We start from the raw sequence: 19369 nt of genomic DNA on the forward strand, positions 1-19369 counted from the left end.
GTATCCCCAAAATCATCTTTGAGCCGTTCTTATCAAGGGAGGACTCCGTTTACTTTAACTGTGTTATCTTTTCGAAGGGAACTTCTAGATTTTGTATCTTTTGAGACTAATCTACTCCTTTAATGCTGATTATTTTTAGTGACATCATAGTTTCCTGTCTACAAATACCACTGTGCTAACAGGACTGCTATAGAGAGTGCTTAGGTCTTTATTGATGATTACACAAATCCTTCAGCATCACACACAAACATCTTCTGTGTGTTGATAATCTCATTGTTGGGCCTGACTACGATAAACCATTAGTATAATAACTGTCTCTTGGTGCATGCTCGAGTGTTTGTTGGGGGCTGTTAGGATGCTTGTAGAAAAACACCATCTGGCCCTCAATCCCTCAGTTATCCCCCTCCCCATATGACCACTGACCCAGCCCCAATATACACACACACACACACACACACACACACAGGTTCATCAGTAATGTTTGAAACCCACATCCAGATAAGACGAGGGGATGTGCTTTCTTTGATAAGCCCTGCCTGTTCTCTGGGTAACACTCTTCTACGACATGCTGAGAAAACAAGCCTCTCCTTCAGCTTTCCCCAGAGGATGCTTCCAACATCCAGATTTATACATCAGTCCCTCCAGGAGCTTGCCGAGCTTTTGAGTGATTAATGAGGTCAAACATGACTGAATTTGAGGGGTCCTCTCTGCTGAATTGTGCTAAAACCAAGATATGTGTGGATTTTTTCATTAAAATGTTGCATGTAGCTTCTTCTTCTGTGGTTACTTTAGTGATCACATTAGTAGATACGTTCCTAGAACACTAAAGGAACACACAAGGGACATTCTGGCATGAAACAGAGAAGTGAAACCTCCCAACTGCCTTCAGTGTTGAAGCCTGGCTGCCACAACTTTGCCAGCTCTTATAACATCTTATACAGTTTATCGTTATCTCAAAAGGTTGTTGAAAGTCTGTGAGTACAACTCTCTCTGACTCCATCAGAGCGATTTTTATCAAGGCAAGAACACATGACCCAGTTCAGATGGATATTTTGGTCTGAAGAGATTTTTTTACAAATTGGATAATATATATTTGGGTCTTTGTTATTAAAGCTTCTGGAGAGCCATAGCAGTGTTTTCTGTGGTTACAAAACAGACCAGGGCCCTAAGACTGGGGGCTATTTGAAGAAACATAGCTTTAGAGGTAATTTGGGAGGATCCATGATTAGTACACGTGGGTGGTCCTGCATTAGAATGCACATTAAAAAGGAAACAGATCAATGTAATAGTCAGGCATGAAAACGGGTCAGGGGTGAAAAGGGTGAGAAGGATATTATCCCTCTAGGGGGGTCCGGGGGCATGCTCCCCCGGAAGAACATTTTGAATATTCCATATTTTAAAGCATCAATCTGATGCATTTTGAGATGAATTTTTTTGCCAACCTGGGGAGAGCTGGAGAAACTTAACTTCAGCCATGAGTCGAAAACATAATGGCCTCCTTACTAAGTATTATCAGGGATGCAAACTCATCAGGTATGGAAAAGGTGACAAGGACCCGAGCCCCCCGACCCCACGGAATATCGGCTTTAAAATGAGGAATAACAGGATTTTAGCAGTCAAAACAACTAAAGCAGCAGTGTTAATAATAACAGAAACGCTAAAGTGTCACATCTAATAGAAATATATAAAAGCATTTATTTTAATTGTGTAGCAGTCAGTTTATAATTTTGGCAGCACTGTTGAGCATTTTGAAAATCTATTGTCATGCCTCTGTGCAAGGCTTAGTCTTTCTATCTTTATGGCATCTGGTGTAAAGTAACTAAATTCATAAACTCAAGTACTATACTTGGGTACAATTTTGAGATACTTGTACTTTATTTAAGTGTTTCAATGTTTTGCTACTTTGTTCTTCTTCTCCTCTACAGTTCAGAGGTAAATGGTGTACTTTGACTCCACTACATGTATTAATACCTTTAGTTACTTTACAGATGTGGATGATGATCAGACTTTAGTTCCACCTGGAGTAAAGTCACAAGCTACCCTGCAGTATACAAAGTCATTCAAACTAGCTGCACCTTTACCAGCTTTGAGAACACTTTCATGATCAATCATTATAAAACACATCATATATATTATTCTGAAATGGACCAATCTGCACAACGACTACTTTTACTGTCGCTACTTTCACTATATTTTGATGAGAATACTTTTCTACTTTTACTTGAGGAACATTTTGAATGCAGTACTTTTACTAACAGAGTATTCCTACACTCTGGTACTTCTACTTTTACTCAAGTACAAGACCTGAGTACTTCTACTTTTACTCAAGTACAAGATCTGAGTATTTCTGCTTTTGAATCAAGTACAAGATCTGAGTACTTCTACTTTTAATCAAGTACAAGATCTGAGTACATACATGATGAATTGGAAATGGGGGACCCTGATGTAAACAAGACGAAAGTCTTTCTCTGGTCTGCATCCCCTTAACAATTGTATGTTTTGAGCTGTACTGTACCCAATATACAAGCTGTTAATAAACTTTTCAATCAATCAATCAATCAAGTACTTCTACTTTTACTCAAGTACAATATCTGAGTATTTCGGCTTTTAATTAAGTACAAGATCTGAGTACTTCTACTTTTACTCTAGTACAAGATCTGAGTGCTTCTACTTTTACTCAAGTACAAGATCTATACTTATACCACCTCCGTTTATAGCCTATGAAAAAAAAACTATTAGAAAACGAAGGCTAAAGCTAACGTTAGCAGATAGTGACAATGTATGCTAGCTAGCTAGCTCAACGGTAATATTGCGACAGAAAAACTTTTCAGTGCACATCACGCTCTGCGCTCCGACAGGAGCTCTGCTCTGAACACCTGAACGGCCCGTTCTAACAGCTGTTCAGCAGCGGTCCAGTCTGTGCCACAGTGACTCCGGACCGCACAGTTAATATTAACGAACGCACCCGTAGGTAATGTGGCTGCTGAAGCTAGACCATCATCGCGGAGCAGCAGAGCCGACAGGCAGGAAGACTCGAGCACACAGCTCGCGCTGCATTATAATATATAAAAAAAGAACACCATGCGTGTCATGATGGCACATAACAGCTCGCGGCCGCAGATTACTCCGGGTCCCAGACCCCCCCCATACCCCAAACATATTTTTATTGCAGATCTACATGAATCACACAAACGACCTATTTTGGATTCAAAACGGCGAATTTCGCCGAAAGGTGAGTGATTTTCATGCCTGAATAGTGCATCTGTACAGGGCCACAGCAAACATGCTATGGTATGAACAGCACAACATTTATTGAAGGCCATAATGTAGTTTGCAACCATCATAAAAAAACATCTGAATAACCGCCAGACAGTTTAACGCCGCTGAGAGCAGCAGTGTGAAACCCGAGGGCTGCAAGAGTACCGTTTAAACTAGGATTATTCAATTATCATTAATTATCCATCGTATATAAACGGCAAACCCCACCTTAAATTCCGTGCTTAGGCAGAATACTGAAATCAACTGAAAGGCCAGACTTCTGCCAGTTTATTCAAAATAGAAATGTAAATGAGCTTGAAACTAGGAACATTTATGCTGCAACTCTTACGTAAGAAGTGTTCTTTTTTTTTTTTAAACTGGCGATTAAAGGAAATGGAAGTGACTGCATAACACATTTAAGCAATATCCTATTTGATATTTCCAATTCTAGTGTTTTTATTTAAAGACTGAACAGATAACACAGGAAGCTGGCTAGGGATCCAAAGCTACAGTAACTGAACCAACCTTATTGTATTAGGATTGCTCCTCGCTGGGGTTTTGTGTCACAAACATGAAGCCACATTTTATTTTTTCTTGGTAGAAATGTTTACCTATTTTTGTCTCCAAAACATCCTAATTATCCTATTATTACATGATCATTGTCCCTCCCTCTCAGAATTCTCATGAATCTTTTGTGTGTCTTGTGACTCAATTTCCTACTTGCATCTATCTTCCAACTGTGTGTAGGCATTTACTTTGAATTTAAAAAAACGTGAATTATAGTGATTGTTTTATCTGGAAGTTGGCTTTTAGAAAGTAATTACTCCCAGATAAATGTTTTGGGTTAACTTAAAGGTAGGGTAGGTAAGAATGGAGAAACCAGCTCGAGTGCGCTAGAATTTGAAAGTACGCAGCCAAAAAAAATCTGCCCCTTCCTTCAAACTTCCTTACAGAGCCCCTTCCAACACACACGGACGTGCACATGACCAATGAGGGCATGAGATAAGTTTGTGCACGAGAAATGCAGGTAGGCCATCCAGCCTACCTGCATTTAATGTATTCATTGCTATCGGGATGTTAAGAGCATTCCATGGAATATAACAAAAAGTGTTTCTGAAGTGAATGACCTACCTAAGTCATGCAATTGGTGTTAAGCATGTCCTTCTATATCGTCCTTTATGGAACTATGTGAAGAAACAATGGGTGTGTGTGTCTGTATCTGTTTCAAAGCCATGAGAGGCTACTAGCAGAGAGAGAAAGAAAGCTACCTGGCTCTGCATCTGGCTCTGCTGTTTGAGGCGGAGGTTCTCTGGAGTGTCAGCCACACAGGTGAAGTTTGTCTTGGGGTAGTGTCTGAAAAATAAGCAGACAAAAAAGCAAAGAATGTCAGTACACAGTTAACACATACAAGCAGATGCCAGTTTTTTACCGAGACTCCCACTGTGACGCCCAAGCCTCTAAGAGAAAAAAACAGCATAACTCAAGCAGTGTGCAGTCCGTGGCCCCACAGTGAGGGTATTTGTTATTCAAGGTGGTCCTGAGGTTGAGTTAGGAGCCCCTGTAGACAAAAAGCATGTCAGTATAACATACAATGCTCTGTTAGTGGGAGCCAAGGTAGCCTGAGAAAGAGGAAGTGCAGGGTGGGGGATGAGATGCTGCAGAGTTTTGGGAGCGAGCCATAGCAGGTGTGGACACACACACACACACACACACACACACACACACACACACACACACACACACACACACACACACACACACACACACACACACACACACACACACACACACACACACACACACACACACACACACACACACACACACACACACACACACACACACACACACACACACACACACACACACACACACACACACACACACACACACACACACACACACACACACACACACACACATCACACACACACACACACACACACACACACACACACACACACACATCACACACACACACACACACACACACACACACACACACACACACACACACACACACACACACACACACACACACACACACACACACACACACACACACACACACACACACACACACACACACACACACACACACATTAGGTGAGTGGGAATGAGGTCATGGGCAGCCCCTTCCAGCGGAGCGTGTAAGCGCAGCCTTTTTCTGAATGGATTCTGGGAACGTTCTTGACAGTCACAGAACCATAACCACCCAAACCTTGTGTTACTTGGGAGGAAAGATTCTGAAAAACAAATGTATTATATACACACACACACAAGTAAGCAACCATGCACCACTGTACAAGAAGCATGCTTCCAAAAGCCATTCATTGCATGTTTACTTATCGATTGCCTTAAATGCTGTCAGTTGTTTGTCCGTGTAAGGCATAAGTCAGTGATTTAAAACACTGGAGGCTTCTGGACACGAGTAGCCTTCAAGGCCACTAATAACATTTCCTGCCAGTTCAGAAGGATCCTTAAGGCAGAAAGAAATGCATGGCTTCAATCCAGGAGAGGAATATTCCTCACAGCTCATATGGACTGCAGTTCCCAGCATGCCTCAGGGTGCTGTGTGACCTCAAAAATCCTCAACCACTCCCTGTAAGAGTATGTAACCCATTTAGGCAATATGTTTACATGGTCAAAACACTGAATTAGCATTCATCCTGATGTGATTAAGAGATATAACAACTTTAACAAAGGGATGGTGGTCGTCATATTCTACTTAAAGTACTGTTAAAAAAAAGAGAGGAGCCACAACCTAAAAAACATTTCAAAGAGCAGGGAGAAGAACATAAATGCAGCTGGAGAAGATGATTGAAGTGCTCTGTGATATACAACAAACCCAAGCACTTGATCCCTGCTTTCATCCATACAGACGCATGCAGGTGTGTGCACGCTCACACTCGTCTTTCACAACTGCTAACACTCAAACGCTTATTTTCCTGAAAGGGAAGCTATCCGCAACATTCAGATGTTGTGGTTTGCTAGCTGTCGGGGCAGGGCAGGAGCAAGCTGATCAAATAATGCAAATCAAGCTACTCTTTTATTGTTGAGACATATCTAATCGCTGAGGTGCTTCAAAGAGCAGACACAGCACTCTGTTTTATATGAACATCACTAAGTCTTATCTGTCTTAAGGATATATTACATCATGCAAAAACAAGGCTAGATGGCAAACAAATCTACCCTTCATGAATGGTTATGGTTTTCTCATACTGATATTCTGAACAGTCTGTGCTGTTGTATTTGCTGTAAAGTGTCTCTACTGTAGGCTATTTTTATTTTATGTACAGCACTTTAGCTCGACCAAAAATCGTTTATAAATGTGCTATATAAATAAAACTTGATTTGATTTATCTTTATGTTTGTTATGCAGGTCAATTTCCCATTTCCCATTCATTCATGAGGGTGATTTGATTCTCAAGAACCAACTCTTTAACTCTAAAGGATTATCAATGCTCACTGGCAGTTTCTGAACACTATAGATGCATCTAATATATACATATTTGTGTCGAGACTCGAGAGCAACACGAAATTAATCGAAGTGGTTCAGATTTAGCAAAAGTCTCTAAATGATTTCCATAAGTGTTGCTCCTTTAGTCTATTTTATCTCAATGTTTTAGGTATGATCCCCTTTTTCAAAGCCAGTTACCTAATAATGATGTAAATATGTATCTGGGTTGGGTGTGTCTGGTTTGTGGTGGAAACACACTTCCTTTCACAGAGCATCACTGTGTCTAAAGCCCCCATTTGCCTGAAGCAGAGGGGCGTGCGTTCAAGGTACACACCCTCGAAACCCGCATATATGTTAACAGCAATCCTGTCATCATCGATGTGTCCTTAGAAACCGTCATAGCACTTACGGGTCAGCAAATTGCTACACAAACGAACACACAACAGGGTTGAAGATTTAAACTTAATGACTAAGTGGGATGGTGAAGTGTGTGTCTGAGTGTTTGCAACGACCATGCCTGCGTTTTGGTTGAGGCAATGTGTGAGTCACAAGAACACTCATCTGTCGGGTTGCATAAAAAGGTAATAAGTTGCAGACGTGAGTGGGTGACACATGCACAAACTCAGTTAGCCCCGGGAACGCTAAAAGGTAGTGATCAAAATGGAGGGGTGAGTGGGGCACGCATGTGTAATCGCACACCACACAGACACACACAAACCGCCTACTGTGCAGGAGGAGAGGCCTGTGTGCATAGAGGGACCAGGAGACGTTGAGGCTGGCTTGACCCCGTGAGACCTGGAAAGGTTGTAATGCATCATTCAGCGGGAACATTTCATCTACATGTCAAATCTGCACTAGGGCTGTGCAATTCATCGTATTTTAATCTCGATTACGATTTTGGCTTGCAACGATTACGAAAACAACGTAATCGAAATAAAACGATTATTATTTTTAAAAAAATTATGTTTTTTTTTTTTTAAATTATTGGTTTTTCAGTTGAATTACTTAAAGTTCAGGGTAATCAACTGTTAAAAACATACTGTTCACATTTTCTTTTTCAATAAATGGATGTTTTCAAAGTCAATGGATAATCGTTTTTAATAATCGTGATATCAATTATTGACCAAAAATAATCGTGATTATGATTTTTGCCATAATCGCACAGCCCTAATATGCACAGAAGTCTGGTAAAAAACACACATCACAGTAGAGGAGCTGTAGTTGGTAGAGGCAGCGTTGAAAGCAACAGGCAGAACTATCTGCTGTACAGTGACTGGCATTGTCCATTATACAAAGAGGCTCATATATCTTTCAATGATGTAAAGCTCTTTCCCAGGCTAATCATATACATACAGCAGCGCAGCCCAGGAAGCACTGTCAGGTCACATTGCAAAAGTGGCTTTCATCTTGACTAACTATTTATCAACAAATGATTCAAGACTGTGTTAAATGGAATACAACCAGCAGGCATCGTCTGATTGATAACACTAACTCAAGACTTTTGTGACAAGCTTTAATAACACCACATTGATGTTTAAATTAATTTCTGGACTATTAGTGATTAAGGTAGCGCCCTCCAACATCTCCCACGGTCTCCTTGGGAAATGAAGAATGTTATCTCTTCTCCTAAATCTCCCCCAATCCCCCGTGTGACTTTAGGATCTAAACGGGGATGGGACTATCAGGGAAGAGGTGGGTGGGAATACAGTGAAAACAAACAACGCCTATATCAATTACTGAGGACACATATAGAAGAGTAATGATAAAGTAGCTATCCCACAGAATAATGAGAGAGACCATAGCCTGAATTCCTCTCCTGAAGCGGGAGGCTCTCCCACTTATGATGTTTACTCCAACAAGGCTTGTTTTAAACAAACGGAAGGAGGCATAATAAACAGGCTCTGAAGGGCCTTGCTTCTGCTGGCGTGGGGAGCAAAGGGAGCATTGGAGGCAGGAAAGGGAGAAGAGGAAGAAACTGTGACAGTATGACGACACCTGCTGTAGGGGGAAACACCTTGAAGTGAAAGAACGGAGGTAGGAAGGTCACAGAGAGATTGCAGGTTAGAGATGGTTACTATTACAAATCATATTAAAAATACAATACTTCATCGTCTTATATTGTATTATAATAAGGCTTGCACATAGGTCATTGAGCTTGTATGCTTTATTTAGGAGAGGATGGGTGGAGAAATACTGAGAATTTGCTGTGGTAACACTCAAGTTTATCATTAACTGAAATGTCAAAGCGACTAAGTAAACACCTGTAAGTGGTGAGCCAAGGGTGTAGGGCTTTTGTTAAAAGATTAAGGGCGCTTATTAGCAAATAGAATCACTCTACAATAATAAAGCACCATCGGCCCTTTCCCAGGAGACAATTTCACATGTCAAGGTAAACGGCAAAGGTGTAAATAATTAAAAATCGGTAAATTCAGCAAGATAAAAAAAATGGCTTTGCATTACATTTTGCATAGTCCAGGGACAACATTCTTTTTTTAAAGTTACCTAAATCATTTGACTTTTCTCCTGAATTGGCACATATCATAAGTCCCTGATTTTAATCTGAAAGGATGCAAAAAATAAAACAGCTGACCACATGCTAGCATACTTCGAGTTTCCACTAGGGCTGAGAATGCTAGCATGACGTCTTGATTTCATTTCATTTACTGCCAAGAAAATGGCAGTTCAGGAGAAAAGGGAAAAGAGAGAGAGAGAGAGAGAGAGAGAGAGAGAGAGAGAGAGAGAGAGAGAGAGAGAGAGAGAGAGAGAGAGAGCGAGAGAGCGAGAGAGCGAGAGAGAGCGAGAGAGAGAGAGAGCGAGAGAGAGAGGAAGCGAGAGAGAGAGCGAGAGAGAGAGAGAGAGAGAGAGAGAGAGAGAGAGAGAGAGAGAGAGAGAGCGAGAGAGAGAGAGAGAGAGAGAGAGCGAGAGAGAGAGAGAGAGCGAGAGAGAGAGAGAGAGAGAGAGAGAGAGAGCGAGAGAGAGAGCGAGAGAGAGAGAGAGAGAGAGCGAGTGAGAGAGAGAGAGAGAGAGAGAGAGAGAGAGAGAGAGAGAGAGAGCGAGAGAGAGAGAGCGAGAGAGAGAGCGAGAAGAGAGAGAGAGAGCGAGAGAGAGAGAGAGAGAGAGAGAGAGAGAGCGAGGAGAGAGAGCGAGAGAGAGAGAGAGAGAGAGCGAGGTGAGAGAGAGAGAGAGAGAGAGAGAGAGAGAGAGAGAGAGAGGAGACACCCTTTACAAGTAATGGCAGAGGGGGATTCCATGGATTCCTGATGAGTCTTTAGTGTGAGTGCTGGGGCGTGAGCGGACATGCTAGTTTTCAGTGTGTCTGCCCGTGTCACTGTAGAGGAACTTTAGGAATTTCCTTTGTTGATACCCCCCTTTCCTCCCCACGGAGGAGGAGGAGGGAGGTAGGCACAGATATAGGCCCTCTCTCTAAGGGGGGGGGGGTGGTCTAGTCTGTGATAAACAGCAGAGGAGGGATAGAGGGGCCTTAGTTGGGTTGCAACATGATTACACACATTTGGAGAGTCCTATTTCCATCTGAGGACAGATGAAACACTGCTGCAGCTTTGGGATGCATGATAAACCATTTGAGCGTGAAAACATGAGACATGCTCACTGACATACACAAAATGACAACTTGGGGACAACTTACGCATTGCAGTAAGGTCTCTTCTCGAAGCCTTTGTAATTCTTCATGTTTAGAGTCATTTTGCAGACCTCGCAGCTGAAGCATCCTTTATGCCAGTACTGTCAGAAACGAAGGAAAGAGAGATTTTAGACATTTAATTCACCTTCATTTGGATCCAAAAAAGGCCACACACACATAAGAACACCCATACAGTGAGCTTGATACAGACCGAAAGAATAGTGACTGTTCAGAGCTAAGCAAAGTGGAAACAGTGGTTTGTGTATGCTGCCGTTGAACATCCGCTTTTGGTTGCTTGAATCGTTACTATTAATAAGTAGATTGGGTCACTGAGCTGGTGTTTGTGGTAAGGAGGTAGCTGTAAAGTTCGTGATTAACAAGTATGAATCTTTACTTCTATCGTCCAATCTGGGGTTTATCCATTTTCACACTTTTTTTTTGTGCCTGATGTGTAAAAACAAACAGGCCAGCAGAAGTTACTTTCACTTGGTGATGCAGGGCCTGTGCTAGCTCTGAATGTAGCACCTTTGGACTCTGTGTGCTCATCTCTGCATTTCCCTGTAGCTGCTCTAACCATCTTCACGAGAAGCCATGCCTCTATCTCTCTCACTACCCTTCCTCCTCCCCACCCTCCCACCCTCCTCCTTCCCTTTTCTCTCTTGGCACTGGGCTGCTCTGTGGCCTGAGGGTTCAAAGAGGGATTGAGGGAGGGAGGATCGGAGAAAGAAAAGTACTGGAAGGAGAGAGGAAACATGAAAGGAAGGAGCAAGAGGAAGGGAGGGGTGGGCAAAAGAGAGAAATTGCGAGAGAGTGGAGCAATGATCTGGCTGCTCCTGCTATCGTCAAGGGAAGGGAGAAAGGAGTGCAAAGACAACGAACGAGAGAAAATGGGGGGGAAATCAAGACGGTGCTTTCTCCCGCGCTTTATTCACTTCTACACAATTGCTCACACACACAATAATATACATATTTTCCAAACAGGACAGAAAATATGACTCAAAACAGAGAAAGTGCACATCAAAGAACAAGCTCACTTTCTCAATGTTTCACTCACTAACACATGCATGTTTGACTCTACAGTGTGCTGGGGTAAGACGCATCCATTTATGATAAACGTTTTGATAGATACTGTAGTATGTTTTACAGCACGGATAAACCACCAGGATGTCGACGGTGAAAGCTGCAGATGGACAGTAGACACAATCATGGTGGACTAGATAGAAGTAAAAGTGGGGCTGCAAAATAAGTGACGGACAAGGGGATGTGTGGAAGGAAGATTTCATTTCATTAACACCTCAGTGTCATTTTTAGCAATATAGAGCCTTCAATCGTGGCCAATAAAGCTTCTCTTTTTTTATAAAGCTGGTTTTATATTGTATCACATATCAAGCCTTATCTCAGTGTGTGTATAATGTCATATGTTTTTCAAGAGGAATGCAAAGCTGCAAAACAGATATTCAGAATGGAATAAGGTAGTTGGCCTCAATGCGGTGAAACAACCCAAACATATGTCAACACTTGATTCCCTGGACATTGTCTGGAGTTCGTAGTAGAACTAGGTAACAGGAAAACGTCATGTTAAACTCATATGCTATAGCCAGATGGAACTATTTTTGATCCAGACTAGCTCAAGTGTTTGTTGTACTTGTATGATCAAGACGTGAGAATGCCAAAACACATGATTGCTTCCCCAAATCTGTAGGTGTGGTTTCCGCTGGTACTTGCTCCATTGTGAAGTCGCCTATATGGACACAGTGATGGCAGCACTATTTATGGAAACATGACCAAACCCAAAGCACCATGGGCATAAGACTTGTTTCCTTTGGCTTCAGGCTGGTTTTAGGAACAGTCTTGTCTGTTCTGTCTGCTTGTAACAGACCACCCAAGGTGGTGTTCAATGACAACAGGCAAGTGTTTGCTCGTTTGACTTGGGTGTTTGTTGCCGTGGGCCAGCAATATTGTTCTAATGCATACAAAAGAGGAGGCTCACAGCAGTGGAGCTGTGATCAACAGCCAAACACACTGGGCCAAGCCTTCCACTCCAAACTGCTTATCCCACTACAACCCATCGGGGCCTGAGGGACTTGCAGATGGACACATCATGTTACTTTTTCCACTGCTCTCCCTCTGCATTGTTCTGGCCAGTACTGCAATGGCACATCTCTACAAACAACAGCACAGTGCAGGCAGATTCCATTTCCTCCAGCTTCTCGCTCATTTGCAGCTGTGGTGGCTGCCATGTTTGCATGCAAACCGTCTGCTTCATCTACACAGCGTAATGTTCTCCACAGACTTGTATCCCCTTCTCAATGATGACCAGGGATAAGCTAACACAGGGTAATGCTAACGGGAGTAGTGTGGATGCAAATGCGTTTAGAAGAAATGTGAGCCTATCAGCTGAGTGAGCTTGGACTTTGACACTCGTGTTGTTTCCCTAAATTAAATATTACTCCAGTGACCAAGCCTGCTGAACTGTTTATCAAACTATTCCAACCTGCTAACCTACATTCTACCATGACAACCCTCGTCAACTTCACGTTGATAACACGGGCCCTCTCAGGTGAGCAGGTATCCGGCTAAACAGCCTTTTGGAAGAAGCAACAACAAGCTAAACACAGGTGCCAAAATGCACTCAGGCCACATGTGGTCACTACATCTGGTGAAGTGTGTTTATATTCAATTGTAAGTGCATTTTCACTCACAAATTAAAAAAGGATCTCCTGGTGAACTTATTCAGTCAGTATTTAGCCACTTCTTTTTTTGTATTCGGAGGGAGGTCAAATATAATCACAATATCAGATTTTCGCTACACGATTGTTCTTGCTTGAAGGATTTAAGACGGCGATATTATTGAAGTGCCGATAGAAATGTTGAAATAATAATAATGCTGTCAGTCCAACTTATTTAGTTAATTCTGCCCTTTAGCAACTGGGGTACAATTGCGTGTGATAAAGACAAATAACAAATGATGTAAGAGGCTCTTCATGGCTTCCTATGTGTAGAATTCAAATGAAATCATTATTTCATTTATTAAATATCAGAATCATCATCGAAACCAGTATATAGGACACGTTGTCACATTTAATACTAATCTAATGCCAAGCGTGAATCGCTAATTATCTCATCTGAACCTCGATACAATCTTAAAAGTATCAAGTAGGAATAAGGTCTGGGACTTATACTGATGCCAAAGGGAGAGGAAGGGACAAGCAGGAAACATCCCAAATGTGTGTTCCAGAGGCCACCCAGCACTTATCCTCCTCTGGATCCAGGAAAACCTGGCCCTTGGGTGCCGAGGCAGGATCTGGCATTCAGCTGGAAAATGAGGACACTGCAGAGCCCTAGAAATAAAACACCCATAAAAAATAAAAACACAGCACTGTCTCCCTGCATCAGCGCAGCTCAAGGGCACATGTGTAGCCGCTTGTCTATACGTGTGTGAGTAGTACATGTGTGTAGTGCTGTATGTAGGTTATAAGTCTCGCTGCATGTAAGCTGGGATGCAAGAGGCCAATCAAGAGCAGAAATGCTCAGTCAGCCTCACCGCTCCCTCTTGGTGAGAACCAAATACAAGTTAGCCTGGACAAAAACCCTCTGGCCATTTGTAGACTCCATGTTTGTGCACACACATCAGACACACAGAGGGACATAAGAGTCTGAAAATAAGCACAGTCTGACGCTAACTACTGACTGGTTTAAGGCATTCAAATGATGCAGGGCTGTTACCACTTCCTTGATCTGTATTAGTGTCTAATCCAAACACGGTAGATGTCTTACCTCTTTTAGTGCTCTAACCACAGCAAAACAAAGCATTGTTTTGAAGAAGAAGGCGTACTGATTTGACCAGAAGCCCCTTTCCCAATATTGTTTTATTTTTAGATACAAAAAGAATGGACTGAAGCTTTAGACTGTGTTAAGGGGATTTTCATGATCTGTGAGTCACCAAATTAAGCATCAGAGGAACTTGGCTCCTTATAGCAGTGAAGGACATCCCTACGGGTCCTTCGTGAACATGTTTAATAACTACTTTTTTCTAGATCAGTAGCAAATCCCTTCAATCACTTTGTGTCATGCTTTAAGAGGCCATTAGGCCCAATGCTCCAAGGAGGCTCTTATGGCTCTTGGACTCAGAGGTTTATTCTAAACCAAAGGTGGCTAAATAAATACAGAAGATCAGCAAACACACACACAGTAAGGCATTACAGCAGCTTACTATGTGTATGTGTGGAAGTGTATTCTTGCGTAAGACAGTACATGCCTAAAGACAAAGTAGCCACATCTGGCTGGTGCTGCTAATAGAGGAAACTAGCTCATCAAAGCATGCTCATTATTAGCCTACCTGATGCCATTCATTTCCACCCATGCCAAAGGCTTGGTTGCTGGTATGCAGGCAGACAGCGGTTTGAACAGACATACTAGGAAAGAGTGGAGTATGCACTTAACACACTTTCCAAACCACTCCAATCTGTGATGTGCACTTTAGTCAAATACACCGTACAGACAAAACATTAGTAGAAGAAGAAACATAACACATAAGCACAGTAAAGGTGAAATGTCAATCACTTCTGGTGTGTTATAAATGATCTGTATGAATTCATTTAAAAACCCATGGCATCATATTGCCATGTCGTTTGGCTAAAAGTATCCCTTTCCGTTGGCCTTCTATGCATTTGCTTAAGGCAAAGCAACAGAGAGGCCAGATGGTTGGTCTGGGAAAGCAAACATGTCGACGAGTTCCTTTTTCTGATAAAAGGCACAAAGGAGAAGTACCTGGCCGCTCACTGTGGAGTCAACGCGTCAGGTCGTTTGAACAGTCATATGTGACTGTGAATCATTGAAGGGAGGTGGCTGGATACATTCCGCACCTCTTGTGGCTTAAGGACAACATGAATCAGCTCTAAACATAGGCGGTAGACAAATCCCTCTAAAACTGGAGTCAGAGGAAATGAGTTTGAACTGGATCAGCAGAAGAGAAACCCCATTGTACACAGGAATACTGTGTACAATAGCTCTATTCGCACTATACTCAAATAGAAAGGAATATATGAAGAACTCATGATGAGATAAAAGCATTTGTGATTTCTAATAAGCCCATTTTAAGGATTCTATTTCACATGACTAAGCATGGTGTAATCACTCGTGCTGTAAAGACTGTTCTGAGCTGCACAAATCTCATACTGTACTCTTCCGACCTTTAACCCTCTTTTGCAGCAATCTCCCGGGATTGAAAGGCAGCAGCACAAGGGGCACACATCTGAACCAGAAACCCCACACGGAAGCCAAATGACACAGCAACCAATTTGTTAGCTAAATAATACAAATGAACCCGAGTCCATTGTAACTGTGAAAGCTCGAGTACAGAATGACCGTATGTGTCGGATACATCAGTGTGAAGAGAATGGTGTATGAAATCTGATTTCTACACACACTTTGGTTAATGCCAGCTGTGTCTGAACATTCGAGATCATGTGACCCAAGAAGTGCAGTCCCTTTTATTAGCTACCAGCTCAACTCAAAGACTGAAGTAAAAAAAGAGCTGCCTATTGAAATTGTTGGTTCAACAATGATATTTCTTGTCCGTCTGCATTGTAAAAGCCTTCGCCGCTGATATGAGGAAAATAACCTCCGGCTGGCTTTTGTCCATTCATCCATATTTATTTTGACCTTCTCCTCCACTGACAAGCTGTTTTGTATTGTGTCTTCTTATCTATGATACTTGGTGCCATGTGGGAGATCTTTTGTTTTGTAAAAGCAGCGTCTGCAACAAGCAAACAGGTCTTGCCCCAGAATGAATCTTACCAATGTCTAAACACTTATCAAGATGTTTTGACATTTAACATATTCAAAAGCCAAAACATGAATCCAAGAGCCAGAAGCAAATGTGTTTAGGCTTCATACTTGTTGAAGGGTGAACTTTCAGAAGAAGTCAGTTTCTCACATTATTCATAGATTTTGAAAACACTACGTTCACTGAAATAGTAGCTGATTTACCCACTCTGGAACCAGGTTGACAGCTTCACAATTGATGGCACAATAGCACAGTTAAATATGAATACATCTGTTTCTCTTCACCTGCAGGTGGGGACAGGCTCTGTGATTCACACATGCAAAAGGCAGACAGCTCGTAGAGATGGTGAGCACACAGACACTGGAGCAGAGTCGAGTGTTTCAGTGAGAGATCAGCTTTAAAGCGTTAACCACTCAACACGGATCTCTCAATTCATCTTGAAAATACACACTTCCTGAGTGCAGGAAATGGCTGTTAATCTTGTGACACACATACAAATCATTGCAATCCTCCAGACAATGCACATTAACCTAAATGTTTTTATTTCGAAGGGTTGCATTAAGGGCGCTGGTAAAAGCAACTACTTTATCACTTCCTTGTAACAAGTTTGTATTGGCTGGAGTTCAAAAGCAACACAAACTAACCAAACTGATATGAGCCTGATTTTATATCCAAAAACTTCAGCTTAAAACTCCTTACCATCAACAATCTCTAAAGAAATAAAGGAAAGCCAAATAACAAGGCTAACAGCTCAACCAAAATCCACTTCCTGTCTTTACATGTGCTCTGCTGCCTGCTCCCTCTGCTGGGCCCAGCCCTGCTATAGTGGAATGCAGCTGACAGACAAACAAGCCTCTGTGGCTCAAACTCTCTGCCCCACAGAGGGGGATGTTAGAGAAGAACACTGTCAGGTAAAGGTAGCCATTCATCAGTGGCTCAGAATACCAATGGCGGAAGCGGTAGAACACTCAACTCCCCTCTGCCTTCACCTGAGCTAGCCTAGCACATGTAGCTGCTTTTAACAGAAAGAGAAGAGTAGTGTATGTGTGCGCGCCACGGAGATGGGGAAGGGGTGATTTTGTTGGCATGTCTGAAGGGGTGAGCACTGATGCAGAATGGTAGCGAAGACGGACGGCAGGCTACTCTCCTGTATGGGTTCAGAGCAGCAGGGAGACGACACAGCAGGCCCCTGACAAGAGCACGCTGTACGGGAGTGTGTCTGCTGGAATGCACTCGGCTTCAGGCCAGATACCAACGCACATTCAGGCTGTACTTGTGGCAATTTGGTTATCATCAATGCCAGTCTTCTAACATGCTAACATGACTTGTATTTTGTTCAAGTGTGAGAGGGATTCTGAGATAAATCAGTTCCAGTCCAGAGCAATTTGGGAAAACATTACTCATGGTGCATTCAAGAACACGTCTTTGCAGAGAGAAATATTGCATTCAATCAAGAAGTGATGTTACTTTAGATAGTGTGCTTTGTGTGCTCTTTCCCCACCTTCCCTGTCAGATAAACAAGTCTCAACAGGGATTGATTTTCAATAGCCATTCAGTGCCCCAAGTACTGCCTTGGCCAAAATACATAAACACTACTCTTCATATGACAAACAATAGACCCCACCCAACTAGTAAAGTGAGTGTGTGTTACATGTATGTTGTTGCAAAGTTACAGTCTGAGTGCAACAGCATTCAGTAAATGCAGGACTTATTTCACATTTCCCTCCAATGACAAACTGTGATGTATCAATGTTAACTGAAAGTGTAGCTCACATGTGATCTAATGAGCTGGACATAGGAGTCCCTACGGGTAATATTAATGAGATTAACACCTTGGCTGAGATTAGGAATCTGCTTTTGACTGAAAAGTAATTGAGGCGGCTCCTCTAATGATCCCTGACTTGGATTAGCCGGTGAATTGGACACAGACATGTCTAAATCTGTCCATGCTGCCCACGACATTGGACTATTTCATTCCATCAAAAGTCATGAATCGTTAAGTATTTGTAAAGGTAAATCCTACAACTAGATGTGTTGAGGTTAGAAACGTTAGCTAAACATCAGTTTTCTTCTAAGCAGTGGTTCCTGCCAGGCCCAAACCAGGCTGTGGGAAGCACCGTGAGACGCTGGTTTTAGGGCGAATCAATACTGTAGCCTTGAATCATTGTGGTGTTGAAAAATATATATATATATATTCTATTTTGTTAAAGTTGTCCATTATCAACACGATATTTTGCTTCTAGTCCGCGCTCGGGTCTTGTGACATCGCCTCCCAGACCTTAAGCTAGCCGTTAGCTTGTCTTGCTAGCGAAATACCTGTCCTGTTGGGGTGTTCGATTCATTCACAAAAATACGTGAAGGGTGTCATTTTAGCAGAGCAGAATGCGTGTAGAAAACGTACCAAAGAATGTTGGGGTGTAAGGAGTATTTTAAAACAAAGAGTAAGAAGTAAGGCGACATTTTCACGTTCTTACCTTGTCCAGACAATTCACTTTTTCCGTGGGGTATACGACTAGATTACATCTGCCACACGACGGATTCATGTTGGAGGAATGCTCTTCTAGCTAGTTAGCACGGAAACCGCCGACGATACTGCTTTTAGCTTTATGCTGTCGAGTCCTCACTTCAAAAACTAGATATAGTGCACGATAATGATCAGTAACAGACCAACACTAATCTAGTTGTATGTAGAAAATCCAGGAGGTTGTTGTTGTCGTTGTAGCCGCACAGCTGGCTGTCAGTCCACTAACCAGACACGGAAAGCGCACTCCCGCTTCCCCCTCTCTCTCTCTTTCTCTCTCCCTCCCTCGGCGGCGCGTGTCCGAGCAGAAAGGGAAGAAGCAGTGTGGGAGGTTCAATGTTTTACTTGGAAGAAAGATTTGAATCATTTGGTCATTCATTTGAAGGAACTTCATCACTTATAAATCGTGCATATTCAACTGAAACTGAAATACCATCGCAACACAGTCCAAGTTATGTGTTGTAATCCAGATCCACCCTTGTGCATGTTCAACACGACTGTCCTCTTCCCATCTGTGCTCGCATAGCAAACGCATGCGATCATCTTCATTGTTGCAGATTTTTGGGGCTTTACCAATACAGTGATCTCAAATCATATTTGTACACATATGCCACGTTCACTGCGTGTCCTAGTTGATGTCCATGTCATGTATGTGGTTAGGAGGACACCTGCTGACAAAAAGGCTGTACTGTCTGTTTTCCT

The 19369-nt window shown here is 42.4% G+C and overlaps 1 protein-coding gene across 1 annotated transcript in view; it reads right to left on the reverse strand.

The window, feature by feature from the left end:
- The window catches only part of lasp1 (LIM and SH3 protein 1), a 31405-nt gene extending 12470 nt beyond the window's left edge, over positions 1-18935 (reverse strand). Inside the window, exons 1-3 of the mRNA XM_034219560.1 lie at positions 18621-18935; positions 10365-10459; positions 4527-4611 (exon numbers count right to left, since the gene is read on the reverse strand). Coding sequence (XP_034075451.1) covers positions 4527-4611; positions 10365-10459; positions 18621-18689 — 249 coding nt within the window. The 5' untranslated portion in view covers positions 18690-18935. The remainder of the gene's footprint in view (positions 1-4526; positions 4612-10364; positions 10460-18620) is intronic.
- Positions 18936-19369: the final 434 nt, after the last annotated feature.

Source organism: Gymnodraco acuticeps, unplaced genomic scaffold (assembly GCF_902827175.1).
Source record: "Gymnodraco acuticeps unplaced genomic scaffold, fGymAcu1.1, whole genome shotgun sequence".
In the NCBI taxonomy this organism is placed as follows: domain Eukaryota; kingdom Metazoa; phylum Chordata; class Actinopteri; order Perciformes; family Bathydraconidae; genus Gymnodraco; species Gymnodraco acuticeps.